Raw genomic sequence first — 20,295 nt, forward strand, 5'->3', positions numbered from 1 at the left:
TAACTTTAATCTTTAGAGAAAATGAACTTGTATTGTGGATTTATTAGAATAAGTACTACTGGTGTCTGTTGAATTTTTTAAATTACAAACATCAGTTTTTGTTGAAGTCCTAATTTGTGGAGTAAAAAGGAATTTTTCTTACAATTATTGCTGGATATATACTTCTTTATTATAATATTTAAACACCGTATTGCAGTATGATAATAACGTACAGTATTAAACTTGTCTCATAATATTTCCCAGCATTTTCCTATTATCCACCAACTTACTATTTTTAAAAATTTGTTTATATTTATTTATTTTTGAGAGAAAGGCAGAGCAGCAGCAGGAGAGGGGCAGAGGAAGAGGGAGACACAGAATCCGAAGGAGGCTCCGGGCTCTAAGCTATCAGCATAGAGCCTGATGCAGGGTTTGAACTCATGGACTGTGACATCACGACGTGAGCCAAAGTCAGATGCTTAATCCACTGAGCCACCCGGGTGCCCTTGTTATCCACCTACTTGTAAATAGAATGTGCATTTTTAACGCATACTTTTGCCTAAGTTCTGTTTAGATTTATACTGATTTTTTAAAATATTTATTTTTGAGAGAGAGAAAGAGAGCGCACTACTGAGCTGGGGAGGGGCAGAGAGAGAGAGGGACAGAGGATCCGAGGTGGGCTCCCCACTGATAGCAGTGAGCCTAATACGGGGCTCAAACTCATGAACTGTGAGATTAGGACCTGCTGAGCCACCTAGACATCCCTTACACTGATTTTTGAATGGCTTGTCATTTGTTTCTGAGTAGCTACTATAGTTTTTTTTTTTCTTAGATATAAAAAAATGAATTGACAGAATATTCAGGGAAAATTTGGCAGTAATTATTTTTTCTTTACTTCACTCTTTTCCTGTGGTATTTATATAGTCAGGAGATTTGCATTGGCTGTTTTGGATAATCAGTGCTTTGGCCTATACAAAGATACTAATAAATATGATTTCTCTTTTCAAAGAGAATAGCTCCCCAAAAGTAAAATAAGCACACAGAAAACTATGATGTAAGTATAAAAATAGTTCTGTAAGAGAAACAGAAAGTAAATGCCCCCAGCATTGCTCACCCTGTGGTATCTCTGATGGTATTGCAATCCACCAAAAGCCACTCTGTGCTAAGTCACAGTAGTCTCCCTCTTGACATGTGCAGGCTAGCCCTAAGCCAAGGACTTGTGGTACCATATAGATATCTGGAGTCTCCTCCTGGACCCCCAGAACATGCCCAGTTTCCTCCTCTTTGATACCTTACCCTGGTCAAGTCTATTTAGATTCACCAATACCAGTCTCAGCTACCTCAGTTTCAGTTCTAGCTCCCTGCTTGAGAAGTTGTCCTGAGACAGAAGTGAGGGTAAATGTTTGAGTCACTTTATCAGTTTGTCTCTTCTCATGATCAGTCTTACACTCTCTGTCGGCCAGTGCCCGAAAGTGTTTGCCTCATGTATTTTGTCAGGTTTATGGCTTTTATGCCTGGAAGGCTAGTCTAGAATCAGTTCTTGTGTCATAGTCAAGGAGAAAGTTCCTCTCTTCTTTTTTGATCAGTCTTGTCAGAGGTTTTTGTATGTTATCCTTTTCTGAGGACCAACTTTTTGGTTTTGTTGTTCCTCACAACACATTGTTTTACATTGCTGTGTCTCATATCACATGTTTTCGTGTATATTATTGTCATCCAATTTACATTCCTCTTAACTTACACTACAGTTTCTTATTTGACAAGCGTGTTTTAAAATTTCAAACGTTAAAAAAATCTTTAAAAATTTTTTCTTTAACAGCATTTTAGACAGTGTGTGTGGTATTCTATGGTGTTTGTTGAGACTTCATTTCTCTACTAGTATTGATGAGATTTTATAATTATTTGTATGTATGAAAAGTAAATATATTCTTTTGGAGGTGTAAGGAGTCTACATATATCTACACATATGCTTATGATGTTTCTTAAATTTTTTTTTTAATGTTTATTTATTTTTGAGACAGAGAGAGACAGAGCATGAATGGGGGAGGGTCAGAGAGAGAGGGAGACACAGAATCTGAAGCAGGCTCCAGGCTCTGAGCTGTCAGCACAGAGCCCGATGCGGGGCTCGAACTCACGGACCGTGAGATCATGACCTGAGCCGAAGTCAGACACTTAACCGGCTGAGCTGCCCAGGTGCCCCTATGATGTTTCAAATATAGTATATAGTTACTAATTTTTCCATGTCTGGTCTATTAATTTTTTTCCTTTTTGAGAGCATTATGTTAAATTTCTTCCTCTTTCTCTTGTCTCTTTCCCCCGCTCTTTTAAAAAATGTTTATGTATTTTTGAGAGAGAAAGCATGAGAGTGCACGTGAACAGTGGAGGGACAGAGAGAGAGAATCCAAAGCAGGCTCCAGACTGTCAGCAGAGAGCCTGATGCGGGGCTTGATCTCACAGAGTGTGAGATCATGACATAAGCAGAAATCACAAGTCAGTCAGTTGCTTAATCTACTGAGCCACCCAGGCACCCCATCTTTCCCTCCCTCTTATCTTTGTTTTCTTTCTTCCTGTTTCCAGAATGCAAGCAAGCTGAACATTCAGTGATGCTCAGTTCTTGTATGATCCCAGTTTCATTCAAGAAGGACTCTGTTCTCCTTTTCCAGCTCTCACAAGTCTTTTGTGATTGTTAAAATCCAAGTCTCAGAGGAAAGAAATATGTGCCAACTAAGACTGTTAGTATAGGGCAAAGCACATGGACTTTGGAGTAAGAATTTGAAATCTAGGCTTCACAGTTTTAAGCACATCATTTATCTTTCTTTAACTAGAGTTACACATATCTTAAGGGATATATGGCTTTTGTTTGGCACTAGCATACAAAGTCACATTATAAATGTGAAGCATTATGTACCAGTAGTTGATTTCAGTGTTAATGATTATAAACATTTTAAAGTTAAACAGGAATATATTATGGAACAGAATTCAAAATACACTTTTTTTAAAAGATAAAATAAAATATGACATTTTGTATTTGGCATGTCTTCATTTGAGGTTCTGCTAAGTTCACTTTCTTCCATCAGAGATGATTTGAGAAAGGTTTGAGAAGCATGGATTATCTTTTGGCTCCTCAGGATAAGGAGTTATCATGAAATAGTGTTATTGTGAAATGAAGCACAGGGAGACTTGAGTGGTTAAGAGGGATTAAAACTGAAAGGAGTTTGTTGGATTTTGAAATGGAGAGGTATTTGGTGACCTTGGTAAAAGCAGTTTCAGTGGACTGGAAGAGAATAGAAAAATGATTGTAATAGACTGAGGTGAATAAGAGAAATTGAAGACAAAGCATATAAACTATTTTAAAGGGATTTAGAGGGAGTATAAATAGAAACAGCCCAGGAGAGCAGTTTGGCAGTATCTGACAAAGTTGAAGAATCATATATCTTGTGAGTTGTTAATTCCATTTCTAGGTATAACCTCTATCAGTCTCCCAATATGTGATACAGAGACCAACTTCATCAGTATCTCTTTAAAAAAAATGTTTTAGTGAAGTAGCATTTTTTTTTTTTTTAAGATCCCTCCAATACCCAGGCCACCAACTTACTCTTTCATGTAAATACTCTGATTTCTCATCTTTATTATATGTGGTCTTTTATTCAGGGCCTCAGATCTGAAAAAATTGGGCTAAAGGATCTTATACAGAAAGTTAATCTGACAGTACATTTTCCAGAGATACAAAGAATAACTTCAAAGGGCTGTGAAGTTTGCAAAACACTTAAGAACAAGCTCTTTAAAAATTTTTAAAAAGTTTTTCATATAATAAAATATACTCATTCTAACATTATGGTTTGATGAGTTTTGACAAACTTATGTACCTGCATAATTATCACAATCAAGATATGGAACATTTCCATTACTTCAAAAAGGTCCTTGTGCACTACTCCAGTAAATCCCAACTACTGATTATAGCGACAGGGTACCACTTACCTACTTTCAATCACTATAGATTAATCTTTTTTCAAGTTTCATATAAATGGAATGATATAGTATGTATATTTTGTGCCTAGCTTCTTTTGTTCAGCATAATGTTTTTGAGATTTACCTATGCTGTTGCATATTCCTTTTTATTGCTAAGTAGCATTATACACCCCAGTTGGTTTATCCAGTTATCTGTTGATGGATTTTGGATTGTTTCTAGTTTTTGATTATTTGAGTAAGGTTTTTATGAATAAAGTTGCTATGAAACATGTACTTCATGTGAACATGTATTTTCATTTTTCTTGGATAAATAGCTGAGAGTGGAATTGCTGGGTTATATGGAAAGCATATGTTTAACTTTAAAAAAAAAAAACCTGGCACACTGTTTTCCAAAATGTTTGTACCCATCATCATTACTACCCAGCAGTGTATGAGAGTTCCACTTGTCCTACATCCTTGCTAATATATGTTATTGTCAGTCTTTAGCCATTTTATATGCATATGGTGGTATCTCATTGTAGGGTTTTTTGTTGTTTTTTTTTTTGTATTTCTCTGATAGCTAGAGATTTGAGCATCTTTTCATGTGCTTACTGGTCATTTTTTTTTTCCCGTGATTTTATTTTATTTTTTAATTTACATCTAAATTAGTTAGCATATAGTGCAACAATGATTTCAGGAGTATATTCCTTAGTGCCCCTTACCCACTTAGCCCATCTCCCCTCCCATGACCCCTCCCATAACCCTCAGTTTGTTCTCCATATTTATGAGTCTCTTCTGTTTTGTCCCCCTCCTTGTTTTTATATTATTTTTGTTTCCCTTCCCTTATATTCATCTGTTTTGTGTCTTAAAGTCCTCATATGAGTAGAGTCATATGATTTTTATCTTTCTCTAATTTCACTTATCATAATACCCTCCAGTTCCATTCATGTAGTTGCAAATGGCAAGATCTCATTCTTTTTTGATTGCTGAGTAATACTCCATTGTATATATATATACCACATCTTTATCCGTTCATCCATTGATGGACATTTGGGCTTTTTCCATACTCTGGCTATTGTTGATGCTTACTGGTCATTTCTATTATCAGTGTTCAAATCTTTGCCCATTTGTGAAAATTGTTTTTCTTATTATTGACTTGTAACAGTTCTCAGTATGTTCAGATACCAATTCTTTATGAGATATCTGAATTGCAAATATTTTTCTCCTAGTTTGTGGCTTTCTTTTTTTTCCTTAATATTGTCTTTAGAAGAATTGAAGTTTTTAGTTTCGATGAAATTCAGTTATCACGTTGTCCTTTTATGGTGTTGCTTTTAGCATCCTATGTAAGCAGTTCTTCCATACACCAGGGTTGTGAAGATTTTTTTACCTGTATTTTCTTCTTATAGTTTTTGCCTTTATATTTAGGTATCTGATCCATTTCAAATTAAGTTTATGATTGATACGAGGTAAGGGTCAGTTTTATTTTTTCCACATGAAGATGAATTTGTTCTAATACTATTTGCTGACAAGACTGTCCTTTCCCTTGTTGAATTATATTGGCATCTTTATTAACTATCAGTTGCTATTATATTTGTGGGTCTATTTCTGGACTATATTCTGTTCCATTGATTGTTTGTTCTGGCTCTGTGAAGAATGCTCATGATATTTTCATAGGGATTGGATTAAATGTGTTGATTGCTTTGGGTAATATAGACTTCTTTTTTTAATGTTTATTTATTTTTGAGAGAGTGAGAGAGAGAGAGAGAGTGTGAGCTGGGGACGAGGCAGAGAGAGGGAGACACAGAATCCAAAGCAGGTTCCAGGCTCTGAGCTGTCACCACAGAGCCCAATGTGGAGCTTGAACTCACAGCTGCGAGATCATGACCTGAGTCGAAGTCGGACACTTAACTGACTGAGCCACCCAGGCGCCCCTGGGTAATATAGACATTTTTAATAATGTTTGTTCTTCTAATCCATGAGCATGGAATGCTTTTCCATTTCTTTGTGTCCTCTTCAGTATCTTTCTCAAGTTTTCTTGGTTTTCAGAGTATAGATCTTTTACCAATTTAGCTAAATTTATTCCTAGATATCTTCTTGTTTTTGGTACAATTGCAAATGGGATTGATTCCTTGATTTCTTTTTCTGCTGCTTCATTATTCGTTTATAGAAATGCAACAGATTTCTGCATGTTGATTTTATATTCAGCTTTGCTGAATTCATACATTGGTTCTAGCATTTAAATTTTTTTTTAATGTTTTAGTTTATTTTGAGAGAGAGAGCAAGCGAGAGTGTGATCAGGAGAGGGGCAGAGAGAGAGATAATCCCAAGCAGACTCTGTGTGTCAGCGCAGAGTCCAGTGTGGGGCTCAAACCCACAATCTGTGAGATCATGGCCTGAGCTGAAATCAACAGTCATATGCCCAACTAACTACCCAGTTCCCCAGTTCTAATAATTTTTTGGTGGAGTCTTTTGGGTTTTCTACATAGAGTGTCATGTCACCTGCAAATAATGAAAGTTTGGCTTCTTCCTTGCTGATTTGTATGCTCTTTCTTTCTTTTTCTTGTCTGATTACTGGGGCTAAGACTTCCAGTACTATGGTTAATAGAAATGGTGGGAGTGGATATCTTTGTCTTGTTCCTGAGCATAGGGGAAAGGCTCTCTATTTTTCCCCCTTGAGGATGATATTAGCTATGGGTCTTTTGTATATGGCTTTTATGATGTTGAGGTTTGTTCTTTCTGTACCTACTTTGTTGAGAGTTTTTATCAAGAATGCATGCTGTATTTTATCAAATGCTCTTTTGCATCTATTGACAAGATCATTTGGTTCTTATCCTTTCTTTTATATTAATGTGGTGTATCATGTTGATTGATTTGTGAATATTGAACCAGCCCTGCAGCCCAGGAATAAATCCCACTTGGTTAGTGTGAATAATTCTTTTCAGGTACTGTTGAATTCGATTTGCTAGTATCTTGTGGAGATGTTTGTATCTAGGTTCATCCAGGATATATATTGGCCTGTAATTCTCCTTTTTAGTGGGGTTTTTGTCTGATTTTGGAATCAAGGTAATGCTGACTTTGTAGAATGAGTTTGGAAGTTTTCCTTCCATTTCTATTTTTTGGAACAGTTTGAGAAAAATAAGGATTAACTCTTCTTTAAATGTCTGGTAGAATTCCCCTGCGAAGTCATCTGGCCCAGGACTAGTGTTTGTTGGGAATTTTTTAGTTATCGATTCAATTTCTTTTCTGCTTATGGGTCTGTTCAAATTTTTTATTTCTTCCTGTTTAAATTTTGGTAGTTTGTGAGTTCCTAGGAATTTGTCCACTTCTTCCAGATTGCCCAATTGGCTGGCACATAAATTTTCATAGTATTCTCTTATAATTTATATTTCTGTGGTGTTGGTTGTGATCTATCTTCTTTCATTCATGATTTTATCTATTTGGGTCCTTTCTCTTTTCTAAGTCTTGCTAGGGGTTTATCAATGGTTTTTATTCTTTCAAAGAACCAGCTCTTAGTTTCGTTGATCTGTTCTACTGTTTTTTGTTTGTTTTTACATCATTTATTTCTGCTGTAATCTTTACTGTTTCCTTTTCTTCTGATAGTTTTAGGCTTTATTTGTTGTTCCTTTTCTAACTCCTTTAGGTATAAGATTAGGTTGTGTATTTGGGACCTTTCTTGCTTCTTGAGAGAGGCCTGAATTGCAATATACTTTCCTCTTAGGACTGCCTTTGCTGTATCCCAAAGGGTTTGGACTGTCATGTGTTCATTTTCATTGGCTTCCATGTATTTTTTTGTTTCTACTTTAATTTCCTGGTTAATCCATTCATTCTTTAGTAGGATGTTCTTTAACCTCGATGTATTTGTAGGCTTTCCAAATTTTTTCTTGTGGTTGATTTCAAGTTCCATAGCGATCTTTATGGTATGGTGTGATCACGATCTTTATGTACTTGTTGAAGGCTGATTTGTGACCCATTATGTGATCTACTCTGGAGAATGTTCCATGTGCACTAGAGAAGAATGTGTATTCTGCTGCTTTAGGATGAAATGTTCTTATTATATCTGTTAAGTCCATCTGGTCCGGTGTGTCATTCAAAGCCATTGTTTCCTTGTTGATTTTCTCCTTAGATGATCTGTCCATTGTTGTAAGTGGGGTGTTAAAGTCCCTTACTATTATGGTATTATTATCAATGAGTTTCTTTGTTTGTGATGAATTGATTTATATATTTTGGTGCCTCCAGGTTGGGGCCATAAATAATCACAATTGATAGATCTTCTTGATGGATAGACCCCTTAATTATGATCGAATGCCCTTCTTCATCTCTTGTTACAGTCTTTGTTTTAAAGTGTAGTGTGTCTGATATAAGTATGGCTACTCCAGCTTTCTTTTGACATCCATTAGCGTAATAGATTGTTCTCCATCCCCTGACTTTCAATCTGCAGGTTTCTTTAGGTGTAAAATGAGTCTCTTGTAGGCAGCATATAATTGGAACTTGTTCTTGTTGTTTTTTTTATCCATTCTGGTACCCTATGTCTTTTAGTCCATTTAAATTCAGAATAATTATTAAGAGATACGAATTTAGTGCCATTGTGTTGCCTGTAGAATTGATGTTTCTGGTGATATTCTCTGGTCCTTTCTAATCTTTGTCACTTTTGGTCTTTTTGTTTTGTTTTGTTTTTTTCCACTCAAAGAGTCCCCCTTAAAATTTCTTGCTGGACTGGTTTAGTGGTCACGAACTCCTTTAGTTTTTGTTTATCTGGAAACTCTTTATGTCTCCTCCTATCCTGAATGACAGCCTTGCTGGATAAAGAATTCTTGGCTGCATGTTTCTCATATTCAGCATGTTGAAAATATCCTGCTACTCCTTTCTGGCCTGCCAAGTTTCTGTGGACAGATCTGCTGTGAACCTGATCTGCCTTCCCTCGTAGGTTAAGGACTTTTTTTCTCCCTTGCTGCTTTCAGGATTCTTTCTTTGTCTGAGTATTTTGTGAATTTGACTATGATATGCCTTGGTGATGGGCAGCTTTTGTTGAATTTAATGGGAGTTCTCTGTGCTGCTTGGATTTTGATACCTGTGTCCTTCCCCAGGTTAGGGCAGTTTTCAGCTATAATTTGCTCACAACCTTCTGCCCCTTTTTCTGTCTCTTCATCTTCTGGGATGCCTATGATATGAATGTTATTCCTCTTTAATAAGTTGCTGAGTTCTTTAAGTCTTGTATTGTGATCTTTGGCCTTTGTATCTTCTTTTCAGCTTCATTATTTTCCATAACTTTATCTTCTGTGTCACTGATTTGCTGCTCTGCTTCGTCCATTTTCGCTGTCATTGGATCCGTTTGAGATCGCATCTTGGTTATAGCATTTTTAATTTTGGCCTGACTAGATTTTGGTTCCTTTATCCCTGCAGAAAGGGATTCTCTGTTGTCTCCTATACTTTTTTCAAACCCAGCTAGCATTCTTGTATTCGTGGTTTTAAATTCTAGTTTAGACATCTTACTTATATCTGTGTTGATTAAATCACTGGCTGTGATCTCTTGCCTATTTTTTCTTTTGGGTGAGTTTCTCCATCTTGTAATTTGTCCAGAAAACAAAAGAAATACACACAAAGAAACAAACAAAAAAGCTAGATCCTGAGTGTGTTTTGATCTGCTTGTTAAAAGGACGTAGATCCAAAAATAAAATAATATAAAAATAGGTATATATAAAAATAGTAAAAAGTAAAACAAACAAAAAAAAGGAATTGAAAAAATTAGAAAACAAATGAAAAAAAAAAAGAAAGTAAAACAGAAGTTGGATCTAATTTCCCCTAGAGTTGATACTTTTCAATACTATGGTAGTAGACTTGGTGCAAAAGAGTTATTTGTGCTGGTCTTCTGGGGGGAGGAGCCTGCCCCACTGATTCTCAGGCTCACTCCTTTTAGTGGAAAAGAGCCTCAGGGGTTCAGGGGTGCAGGTCTTGATGTAAGTGTCTCCGGCCTCCTCTGGGTGGCACTGTTTTACTCCCTGAAGGCTTTCAGCTATGAAGGACGGAATGAATGTGGCCAGCTTCCCCTCCCACTCTTGAATCTGGAACTAAATGTTGACACGCTTCAGGGAAGCCTCACAGAAGAGCAATTAATCACCCCTCTTGTGTCCAAGATTTTTTTTAAATTTCAGGTGCATGACTGAGTTTCAAAACTCCAAATTTTAGGGATTCCCTGAGCCGGGCCTGTGCTGCTCCTCTGGGGAAGGGTCTCGCCAGGCTTTTGTCTGCCTGGTGAAAAAAGCAGTGGCATGACTGTGCTGCTGTTCAGAATTCATGTCAAAACAGCAGAAAGCAGGCACCCCAGCTTGCAGCCCTCAGCCTGACTAAGCCCCTTCTCTTATGCCTGGAAACAGCACAACTTTTTGGTGCGACCACTCTTTCTTGTGACACAAGCGATCCTCAGACCATGCTGTCACTCCTGGGATTCTACCTGCTTCACCACTTGAGCACCCTTAAGTCAGGCACTGCTCCCACCATATGTTCTCTGCTGCTTATAATACTTCGTGATAGCCTCCTTAGGCTATTTCCCTCCCCGGCTGGACCCAGAGCAATATCTCACCCTGTAAACTCTCTGTACTTCCTACCTTCCAAACAGTGTTCCCCTTTCTACATGTAGTCTTGCAGTTTTTTTCATTCAGACCTCCAGTTGATTTCTTTGGTGTTTAGAATGATTAAATATCTAGCGGAGTTCAAGGGATGAGACAGGGTTAGGGTCTCCCTACTTTTCTGCCATCTTAACTCCACCCCCTCCTCTCTTTCTAAGTCAGCCCTACTAGATGTTTATAAGTTCCATTGATTTGTTTGAAAGACCCAGCCTTTGGGGCGCCTGGCTCAGTCGGTTGAGCGTCCAACTTGGGTTCAAGTCCTGATCTCACAGTTCGTGAATTTGAACCCCACATTGGCTCTGTGCTGACAGCTCAGAGCCTTCTTCAGATTCTGTCTCTCTCTCTCTCTGCCCCTCCCCTGCTCATGCTCTCTCTCTCTCAAAAATAATAAACATTAAAAAAAAAAGATGCAGCTTTTTGTGTCATTGTTTTCTGTTTTGTATTTCACTGATTTCAGGTCTATATTGTGTCCTTCCTTGTACTTACTTTGGGCTTACTTTTTTCTTTTTCTGTAAAGAAAAGGTTGACAAGTTTGACTGTAACATTTTTCAAAAAGTTGCCTGGATGGAAGCACCATGGACAAAATAAAAGTACAGTTGTCAAACCGTGATAAAAGTACTTGCAACATATATTATTGATGGTTTGTATTTGTAATACATAACAACCTCTTAAAATTAAAGGTTACAGGGTCAAAAACCTGATGGAAAAATTAAAAGGAAGCTGTCAACAGGCAATTCACATGGAAAAGATATGAAGATGTCTTTCAAACATATGAAAAAATCGAAGCATTCATAATTTGAGAAATGTTAATTAAAATAATCCTCAGATGCCATTTCTCATGTATGTTCTGTTTACAAGGCTATGGAGAATCAGGCATTCTTTGAATTTTTCATTTTTAGTGTTTTCTGAATATTCCTGCATGTTTGTTTTTCTCCTCAAAATTTTCCCAGCTATTTTTGTGTATGGATATGAACTTTAATAGCAATTTGTCTGATTCCGTAAAAAAAAACCTTGTTAGTATTTTTTTTTTTTTAATTTTTTTTTTTCAACGTTTATTTATTTTTGGGACAGAGAGAGACAGAGCATGAGCGGGGGAGGGGCAGAGAGAGAGGGAGACACAGAATCGGAAACAGGCTCCAGGCTCTGAGCCATCAGCCCAGAGCCTGACGCGGGGCTCGAACTCCCGGACCGCGAGATCGTGACCTGGCTGAAGTCGGACGCTTAACCGACTGCGCCACCCAGGCGCCCCGTTAGTATTTTTTTTTTAATTGAGATTGTATTAAATTTGTAAATCAACTTAGGGAAGCAGTTATACAGAGAAACAGAGAGAGGAGTGAAGACAGAGCCAGGAGATTCTTTAATATTTAGAGAAGGAAGATTCAGAACGGGAAACTGTAAAGAAGTTGTGAATGAAGCAAGGGGAAAACTGAGATACAGATTTAGGAAGGATGGACTGGGGAGTTGTGCTGAATGCTCTTGAGAGGTATATTCAGATGGTATATTATTGAAAACATGAATGTGGGACAATATTATTAGGCCCTTTGAGGGATACACATGAGCATATAAACTTTAAATAAGACCCAGACTTTGTCCTTAAGATGTTATGAAGAAACATATGAGACATGTACACTATGCTTTTAAACTTTATGAAGATAGGCACTAAGTTTGTTTTATTTATTGCTGTATCCCTATCAGTGTGTCTAGTGTATGTGGTAGATTTTAAATTTATATTTGTTGACTGATAAATGATCAAGATAAATACAGAGGTCTCTCTGTATTTAATTCCCTCATACTTAATTATCTAAGATTGTACTACCAGAAATAATTAATTTACCCAGTTTATTGAAAATGACATTTATAAAATGAAAATCTTGAGGCACCTGGGCGGCTCAGTCAATTAAGTGTCTGACTCTTGATCTCAGCTCAGGTCTTGATCTTCAGGGTCATGGGTTCAAGTCCCACATTGGGCTCTGCACTGGGTGTGAAGCTTACTTAAAGAATTGGAAATCCTAAGATTTTAATTTATTTGGTAGCCTCAGGTTAATGCTGACGAATGAATGAGTGGTATCACCGACGAAGAAAGTATAGATTAACAGAAAACATGGTTGAATATGCCACTTGCCATTGGGAGTTCATTCAGGGGCAAGGAGACTTTCACTGGAAGGTGTCCAAAAGGTTTTGGAGTTGACACATGAGTTGCACTACAAAGGGTTGTTTGATCTAGGCAGGTAGAGACAGAAAGAAGTATATTCTAGGTGGAGAGAGATTAATAATGTAGATATTATTTTGCCAGTGTAGATATATTGTATGATAGATTTTTTTTGCCTATGTAGATACATTGTATAATAGTTTTTCAGTTGCTCCTGAGAGGTAGAAGTTACGTTTATTGGTTGTACTCTCCATTCTAGACACTGTGAAGGATCTAAAGAACATTAAGTGCTGTTTGTGCCCTTAAAGACCTCAGATTGTATGTCACATTTGGGCATCTTTGAAATGATATGACATGAGATATTACATAAAGAATATGGTGGAGCTTTAAACAGTTTCTTTACTTGAATTAGTTTATATCTTAGGATATGTTGTAAATATCAGATTGTTGTTAAGGTTTCTACTTTCTTTTCTTTATTTCCCTTTTTAAGCAAGAGACCAGGAAGTCAAATGCTATTTAAATTATGTAATACACTTTTTCTGTTAATAGTTTACTAAATAAGGAGACAATTTTGTATTTTATTTGTAAAAGAATAAAGATTCGTTCCATTTGTCACCATTATATTTGTGTCACCTTGCTGAATCAAGACCTGATAAGAGGCTGAATTCACAGAAGTTTGTCCTTGAACCTCGTAAGTCTATCTCAGCCGTAATTTCTGATGCCAGCAATACTTCTCAGCTGAGTGATGAGTCTACTGGGAGTAGAGATTCTATTAAAGCACTCGACTTTGAAAAATACTATATAGTTCATGTTCTCAGGAAATACTTTAGATCCTGACAGTCTTTTCTTTAAGATTTTGTAAAAAGACATTGCTGTTTTCCTGATAGTGGACCATTGTTTTTATCTGAATTCTTTTATCTTTTATTGGCAGTTCACGAAGTCAAGTTATGACCAAGATAATTTTGCATTATAACTATTTATGCTAAAGAATAATTTAATATAAGGAAGTTCTTCTTATATCTTGTACAATAATGGCATAAACTTGTAGATTAACATTATATTAGACTCTCCTTTCTGTATGTTTTCTCTCCAGGTGATCACATTCATATTCATGCCTTTACCTTTTACTTGTATGGTAATGACTTCCAAATCTATATCTCTTACCTAAAAATTTGTGGCCACACCTCCATCACTGCATTTACTCTTTACTGTTCTGTAATTACTGATTTACTCTGTCTCTGACTAGCTTATCTTTGACTAATCTGTAAGGACTTTAAGGGCAGGGACTATATTCTGACATTTTTCTGGCAACCAGGTTTAATGCACAAGCAGATTATTATAATCCTGTTGATAGTTAGTTTTAGGTTTTGTTAATGCTGTTCTCTTTGGGGTTTGCCCTTCTGGAATGTGACCCTTTTGGAGTCTTAATTTAAGCCTGAGATGTATCCCTAGGCAGTTCCACTTTGGCTGGCTTTGTACTCTAACCTTCAGCTGGCTGCTGAAGTGTCTGCTCAGCTTTTGGCCTTCCAACTGTTGCTCTGCACTAGGTTTTTGAAATCTCTTCCTGTGTGTGCACAGTTTAGGGTAAACTTCTCCAGAGTTAAGTTATGCGTGGATCTTTGGGCTTAATGTTTTTCTGGTTCTCTCCTTTTTGAGCTTTCTTTCTCTCAAGTCCTAGGTGCTTTGGCCTTCTCAGACTGCAGGCTCTGTCTCCTTAGCCCATTTGGGACTTCTGTTTGCTATTCTCCTATGCTGTAAATTGACACATTTCATTAAAACAAAAATGCCAGATTGAATCTGGAGCTCACCTTGTTCAGTTAACTTTCTCTTAGGGATAGCCCCATTAGGTTCTGCCTGATTTGTTGTTCTCCAGTGCCTTTGTATGGTTGTTTTGTGTATTTCTGTTTTTAATACTGATTTTGGTGAGAGACTGAGTCTGATATAAGGCATTTATTTAGTCATGGCTAGCTTGAAGCCTGTGTGCATGCATTATTTAAAAAGTTTGTTATTTTTTTTGTTTCTTTTTATTGAGGTCAAAGTCACATAACAAAATTAGTTATTTCTTAGTATACAATTCTGTGACATTTTGTACATTCACAGTGTTGTGTGTACATGCATTTTTAATTTATCTAAATGATAGCACACTATAGCTCTTGTTCTGGCTTTCACCTAACAGTTTTTTTAAGAATTTCCCAATTACTTTTCTATTTATTACTTCTAACAATTGCACAGTATGGGTTTCACTTATCCATTCTCCTTGATGGAACCTATTCTGTCTCCTCACTACCTAGACCGTATTGCAGTTAATAAGAATTTTTTTTCTTGATTCCATTTTCTTCAAATAAGTGGATTAAGTAGGGGCCTCTTGTGGAGATTTGATTCCATAAATTTCTAATTTGATTCATTATCTTAGATTTGCTGGAAGAATTGTCTCTTAGAAATTCTTGGGCTTTTTGGGATCATTCTAGTCCTTAAAACTCTGTCCCCAGATCCTTTTGTACCAGTCTAATTTTTTGAACAAATCTGAACATCTCTGAACACTGCATTTTGCCAAATAAAGAATTGGTAGCACTTTATATTCTACCTCCTAATGTCTTAGTGCTTTGTGTATATATGTATATACATATACATATACATATACATATAGAAAGCATTGGATGATTAGAGACTTTCTACAGTCTTTCCTAAGGGTAGTATTCTGCATTTACTAAAAAATCTGTGACTTTAGGGGCGCCTGGGTGGCACAGTCGGTTAAGCGTCCGACTTCAGCCAGGTCACGATCTCGCGGTCCGCGAGTTCAAGCCCCGCGTCGGGCTCTGGGCTGATGGCTCAGAGCCTGGAGCCTGTTTCCGATTCTGTGTCTCCCTCTCTCTCTGCCCCTCCCCCGTTCATGCTCTGTCTCTCTCTGTCCCCAAAATAAATAAATGTTGAAAAAAAAATTTAAAAAAAAATCTGTGACTTTAGGTAATGATAGAATACAGTGTATTTAGTGATTGAACTCAAAATCTGGGTGTTCCAAACTGCTTTACTGCTTATTAGTTCTGTGACTTCAAGCAAGTTACTGAACCTGTCAGCCATGGTTCACATCTCTGTGCTGAGAGTAATAATGGAGTAATTGTTGGATTACACTTAAAGAGGATAAGATGGGGATACCTGGGTGGCTCAGTTGGTTAAGCATGACTTGGGCTCAGGTCATGATCTCGTGGTTTGTGAGTTCAAGCCCCACTTCGGGTTTGCTGGTGTCAGCTCAGAGCCCACTTCAGATCCTCCATCATCTTCTCTCTGCCCCTCCCCTGCTTGTGCATATGCTGTCTCTCTCTCTCTCAAAAATAAACATTAAAAAAAAATAAAGAAGATGAGATAATATAGAACACTTATTAAAGTTCTGGCACATGTTAAGGGCATAGTAATGACAGCTGTTATTGATTGTTTGGTGTTGACTGTAGATGATATTTTTTCTTCCTATTTCCTTTGAATACTAGATATATTTTTATGGTTGTACTGCTCATTTCCACCCCAAAATATGGTACCTTGTGTTATTGTTAACGAGTTATGTTCTTTTCCTTTGCTTAAGTATAAACTTACAGAGAACAGAGATTTTCTAGAACCTAGCTTAGGTTTTCTTCTCCTAAAGATTAAACAATAACATTTTAGCTCAGAAATAAACCCATGCACATGCGGTCAATTTATTTACTACAAAGGAACCAAGAATATATGATGGGGGAAGGATGGTCTCTTCAATAAATGGTGTTGGGAAAACTGGAGAGCCACATGGAAAAGAATGAAACTGAAATACTGTCTTATACCATACATAAAAATTAACTCAAAATGGATTAAAGACCTGAAACCATAAAACTCCGGGAAGATGAAAACATACTGGTAAGCTCCTTGACATCAGTCTTGGTGATATTTTTTTGGATCTGACACCAAAAGCAAAGACAAAAAAGGCAAAAATAAATAAGTGGAACTACATTAAATTGAAAAAGTGTACAGCAAAGAAAACTGTCAGCAAAATGAAAAGGCAACCTACTGAATAGGAGAAAATATTTGTAAATCATGTATCTGATAAGTGGTTAATATCCAAAATACAAAAAGAACTCATACAACTCAATGGCAAAAAGCCAAACAATCCAATTTAAAAATGGACAGTTCTGAATAGACAGACATTTTTCCAGAGAAGACATACAGATGGCCAGCAGGTACATGAAAAGATGCTCAGCATCACTCATCCTCAGGCAATGCAAATCAAAACCACAAGGAGATATCAGAATGTCAGAATGGCTGTTATCCAAAAGACAAGAAATAACAAGTGTTTATGAGGATCTGGAGGACGGGGAACCCTTGTGCACTGTGGGTGGGAATGGAAGTTGGTGCAGCCACTGTGCAAAACACTTTGGAGGTTCCTCAAAAAATTAAAAATAGAACTACCTTATGAGCTAGTAATTCCACTCTGGATACTTATCTGAAGAAATTGAAATAATTCAAAAAGATACATGCATCCCCATGTTCACTGCAACATTATTTACAATAGCCTGGATAACAGAAACAATGTGTCAGTTGGTGGATGAATAAAGAAGATGTAAAACACACATACATACTGGAATATTGCTTAGCTGTAAAAAGAATGAAATCTTGCCATTTGCAACAACATAGTCGCATCCTGAGGGCATTATGATAAGTGAAAGAAGTTAGAAACAAATAGTACATGATTTTACTTACATGTAAAATCTAAAAAAACAAATGAACAAACAAAACAAAACTCATATATAAGGAATAGATTGGTGGTTGCCAGGGGCTGGGGGTGGGGGGAGTGAGGGATGAAGGAACTCAAAAACTACAACCTTCTAGTTAACAAAATAAGTCATGGGGATACAATGTGAAGCATGGTGACTATAGTTAATCATAGTGTATTGCATATTCAAAAGCTGTTAAGAGAATAAATCGTAAAAGTTTTCATCACACAAAAGCTTTGTAACCATGTATGGTGACCTGTTGTGGTGATCGTTTTGCAATATATACAAATATTGAAACATGTTTTACACCTGAAACTAATATGTCCATTATACCTCAATAAAAAAATGTTTTAAACAGTAAATAAGAATGTGTTTTTAATCTTTCTCTCTTTTAAAATTTACTTTCTCCTCTCAGTTTTGAGAAACAGAAGACATTTGTGTTTAAATTCAAAATTGAACTTTCTTTTTCCAGATAACCATGATGATTACAGAGACTGCTACTGTGCCTTTTGCTCTCTTTGAGGACGCATTGAGCCGGATGCTGTTTGGTTGGCAGCAGCAGTTTACACCATGTGAAAAGAAAAGTGAAACAAAATCATCTTTTAATGGTACTGGTTCATCGACCTCAAAACCTATAGCTGTTGCTTCAGATACTGTTAAAAAGAAACATACCAAGAAGACTTAGTAAATTTACTGTATGAGCTCTAAAGGCAGAATTTTTTTTCTTACCTACCTGACAGATGGTGATAAATATTTGTATGTAAATGATGTGAAATAAAGTTTATATAAGGAATGGAGGTGACAAAAAGAAAGAACTTCTTTCTGTTTTAGGGAGATTGTCTCTTTCTGGATTGTAATTTCTGAGTGTTATGAGTGTATCATGTGAAATTGTTTTTCTAAGTTATATATAAAAGATTCTATTGTGATTATTTAAAATTTTTTATATTGATAAAGGGGGCTTGATTTTTTTTCCTAATGTTAGAAAAAGTAAACTTGCTATGATTGCAAACTAATAAAAATTAAAGCCTTTGTTTTATTTAGGTATTTTCAAACACATTTTTTATTTGAATCTGAGCTCTAGTTCCGCAAAATTAAACTTTTACTTTATGTGATCAGTATAATTCCTAGATATGGGAAACAATTCTTATTTAATTTTGAGCACTGGGAAAAGTAAACCTTCCCTAAATCACTTTATATTATGAATGAAAATAAATGACTAGTTTATATTTCAGGTATAAATACTGTATTTTTTAATGTACATTAAATGGAAAATATTTGAAATTTTATTTAATTTTTTAAAATAGTTCTATTTTTCATTGAGAACAGAGTATTGGTATGAGTCTCAATCTGACGTCTATTTCATGCCCTTGTTTATAATGTTCCTTTTTTTCAAAAGAAAATTAGGGGTGAAATTTTTAATAAATTACTAAACCCAAGTTTTGTTTTGTAAGTTTCATTTTAGAAAGTTATTTTTTCTCTTTAAAACATTCATTTTAATTGTAGAATAAATCATTCTTGTCAGCATTTTGCATATTCTTAACTTCTTTCTGATCTTAGTTGATCTATGTTGATGGTAGTAGCTTAATGATTCAGCAAAAAGTATTATTTCAGTTTAAAATTTTTCCCTATGTCTCCTTTCTAGTGGATACTTTTCAGTTTTCTAGGTGAATGTCTCTTACTAGTTTGCATATGTTTATGTTGTATTTTAATCTACATGTACATACATATGTTATTAACTTTATTTTAAATTAAATCTAATTACCCTTATGTGGAAATGTTCAGATCTAATGAGAATTGTCCTTGGGCATTTGATATTAACCAGCTAACAAAGAAGAACCATAAACTAAAACCTTGTATAATAGTCCATTTGAATGAAGAATGATGTTAAATCAGTCCTTTTTGCCCCCCCCCCCAACAAAAAAGAGAGAGAGGAGAAAAGGTACTAACTAAATAAAGTTAAACTTTCTTGTTTTATTTTATAGTTTAAAAGTCTAGTTAGAATTTTAAAACACTGTAACTAACATGATTTTTTCTACCAAGACCATGAACCTCCTACCTGCAAAGAGTTAGTATGTATATAAGGCATTTGGGGATGGCATAGAAGTATTCAAATCACACTGAAGTTAGACATTAAATTTTTTTTTTTTTATAAATATAAGCACGAACAGGGTACTATGCTTTAACTTATTAAATAAATAAATATTTGGGGGGAGGACCTTTGATAGCCTTGGGATGCTAAGAAGTTTATTTTTAATACTGTGTCAGCATTAAAATATTTGAGTTTTGTAGTATATTTGATACTCTTGTAGTTAAAAACTTTTCAGAATTAACGTGTTACTAATTATTGACTTAGCTTTGAAGTCTGGGTTTAACTGTAGTTGAAATGATAGGAATATTGTTTTATACTTGTATTAAAGACAATTTATTAAAGTAAGTTATTTAGCACCAGTGGAGTATTATATTATTTTTATGTTTTTGTTTTATATTTTTCTTGAGTTAGTAGTTCAGAACTTCTCTGGCATTTTGACTGATTTCAGTATATATTGAATGATTACTGTCCAAATGGGATATTGTTGCAAGCTTTATTAATCTAGTCATGCATCCTGTAACCTTCATTTCAAGTTTCTTAGGAAAAAGCTGTACTGGAGAACATGGCTTAGGCTTGAAACCTCCCACTCTGAATCTACTCATGCTGCCTAGAGACGTGACTAGATTTGCAAAGCAGATTGTTTAAACTTCTTTCCTAACGTGTAGCATGAAAGAGGCCTGTGGGCCTGTTTCACACAGCCAGTCATAGGGAGTTAGTGAGAAAGTCAAGACCTAGTAGGTCTTCTTAAGTAAGAGGAGACAAGATGCTGGCAAGAAT

General features: G+C 35.9%; 1 protein-coding gene across 2 annotated transcripts in view; it reads left to right on the forward strand.

Moving 5' to 3' along the window:
* The window catches only part of TMEM38B (transmembrane protein 38B), a 52,144-nt gene extending 32,267 nt beyond the window's left edge, over window positions 1–19,877 (forward strand). For both annotated transcript variants that reach the window (XM_043567146.1, XM_043567147.1), the window contains one exon: window positions 17,902–19,877. In XM_043567146.1, the coding sequence (XP_043423081.1) occupies window positions 17,902–18,114 (213 nt within the window). In that variant the 3' untranslated portion in view covers window positions 18,115–19,877. The remainder of the gene's footprint in view (window positions 1–17,901) is intronic.
* Window positions 19,878–20,295: the final 418 nt, after the last annotated feature.

Source organism: Prionailurus bengalensis, chromosome D4, assembly GCF_016509475.1.
Source record: "Prionailurus bengalensis isolate Pbe53 chromosome D4, Fcat_Pben_1.1_paternal_pri, whole genome shotgun sequence".
Taxonomy (NCBI): domain Eukaryota; kingdom Metazoa; phylum Chordata; class Mammalia; order Carnivora; family Felidae; genus Prionailurus; species Prionailurus bengalensis.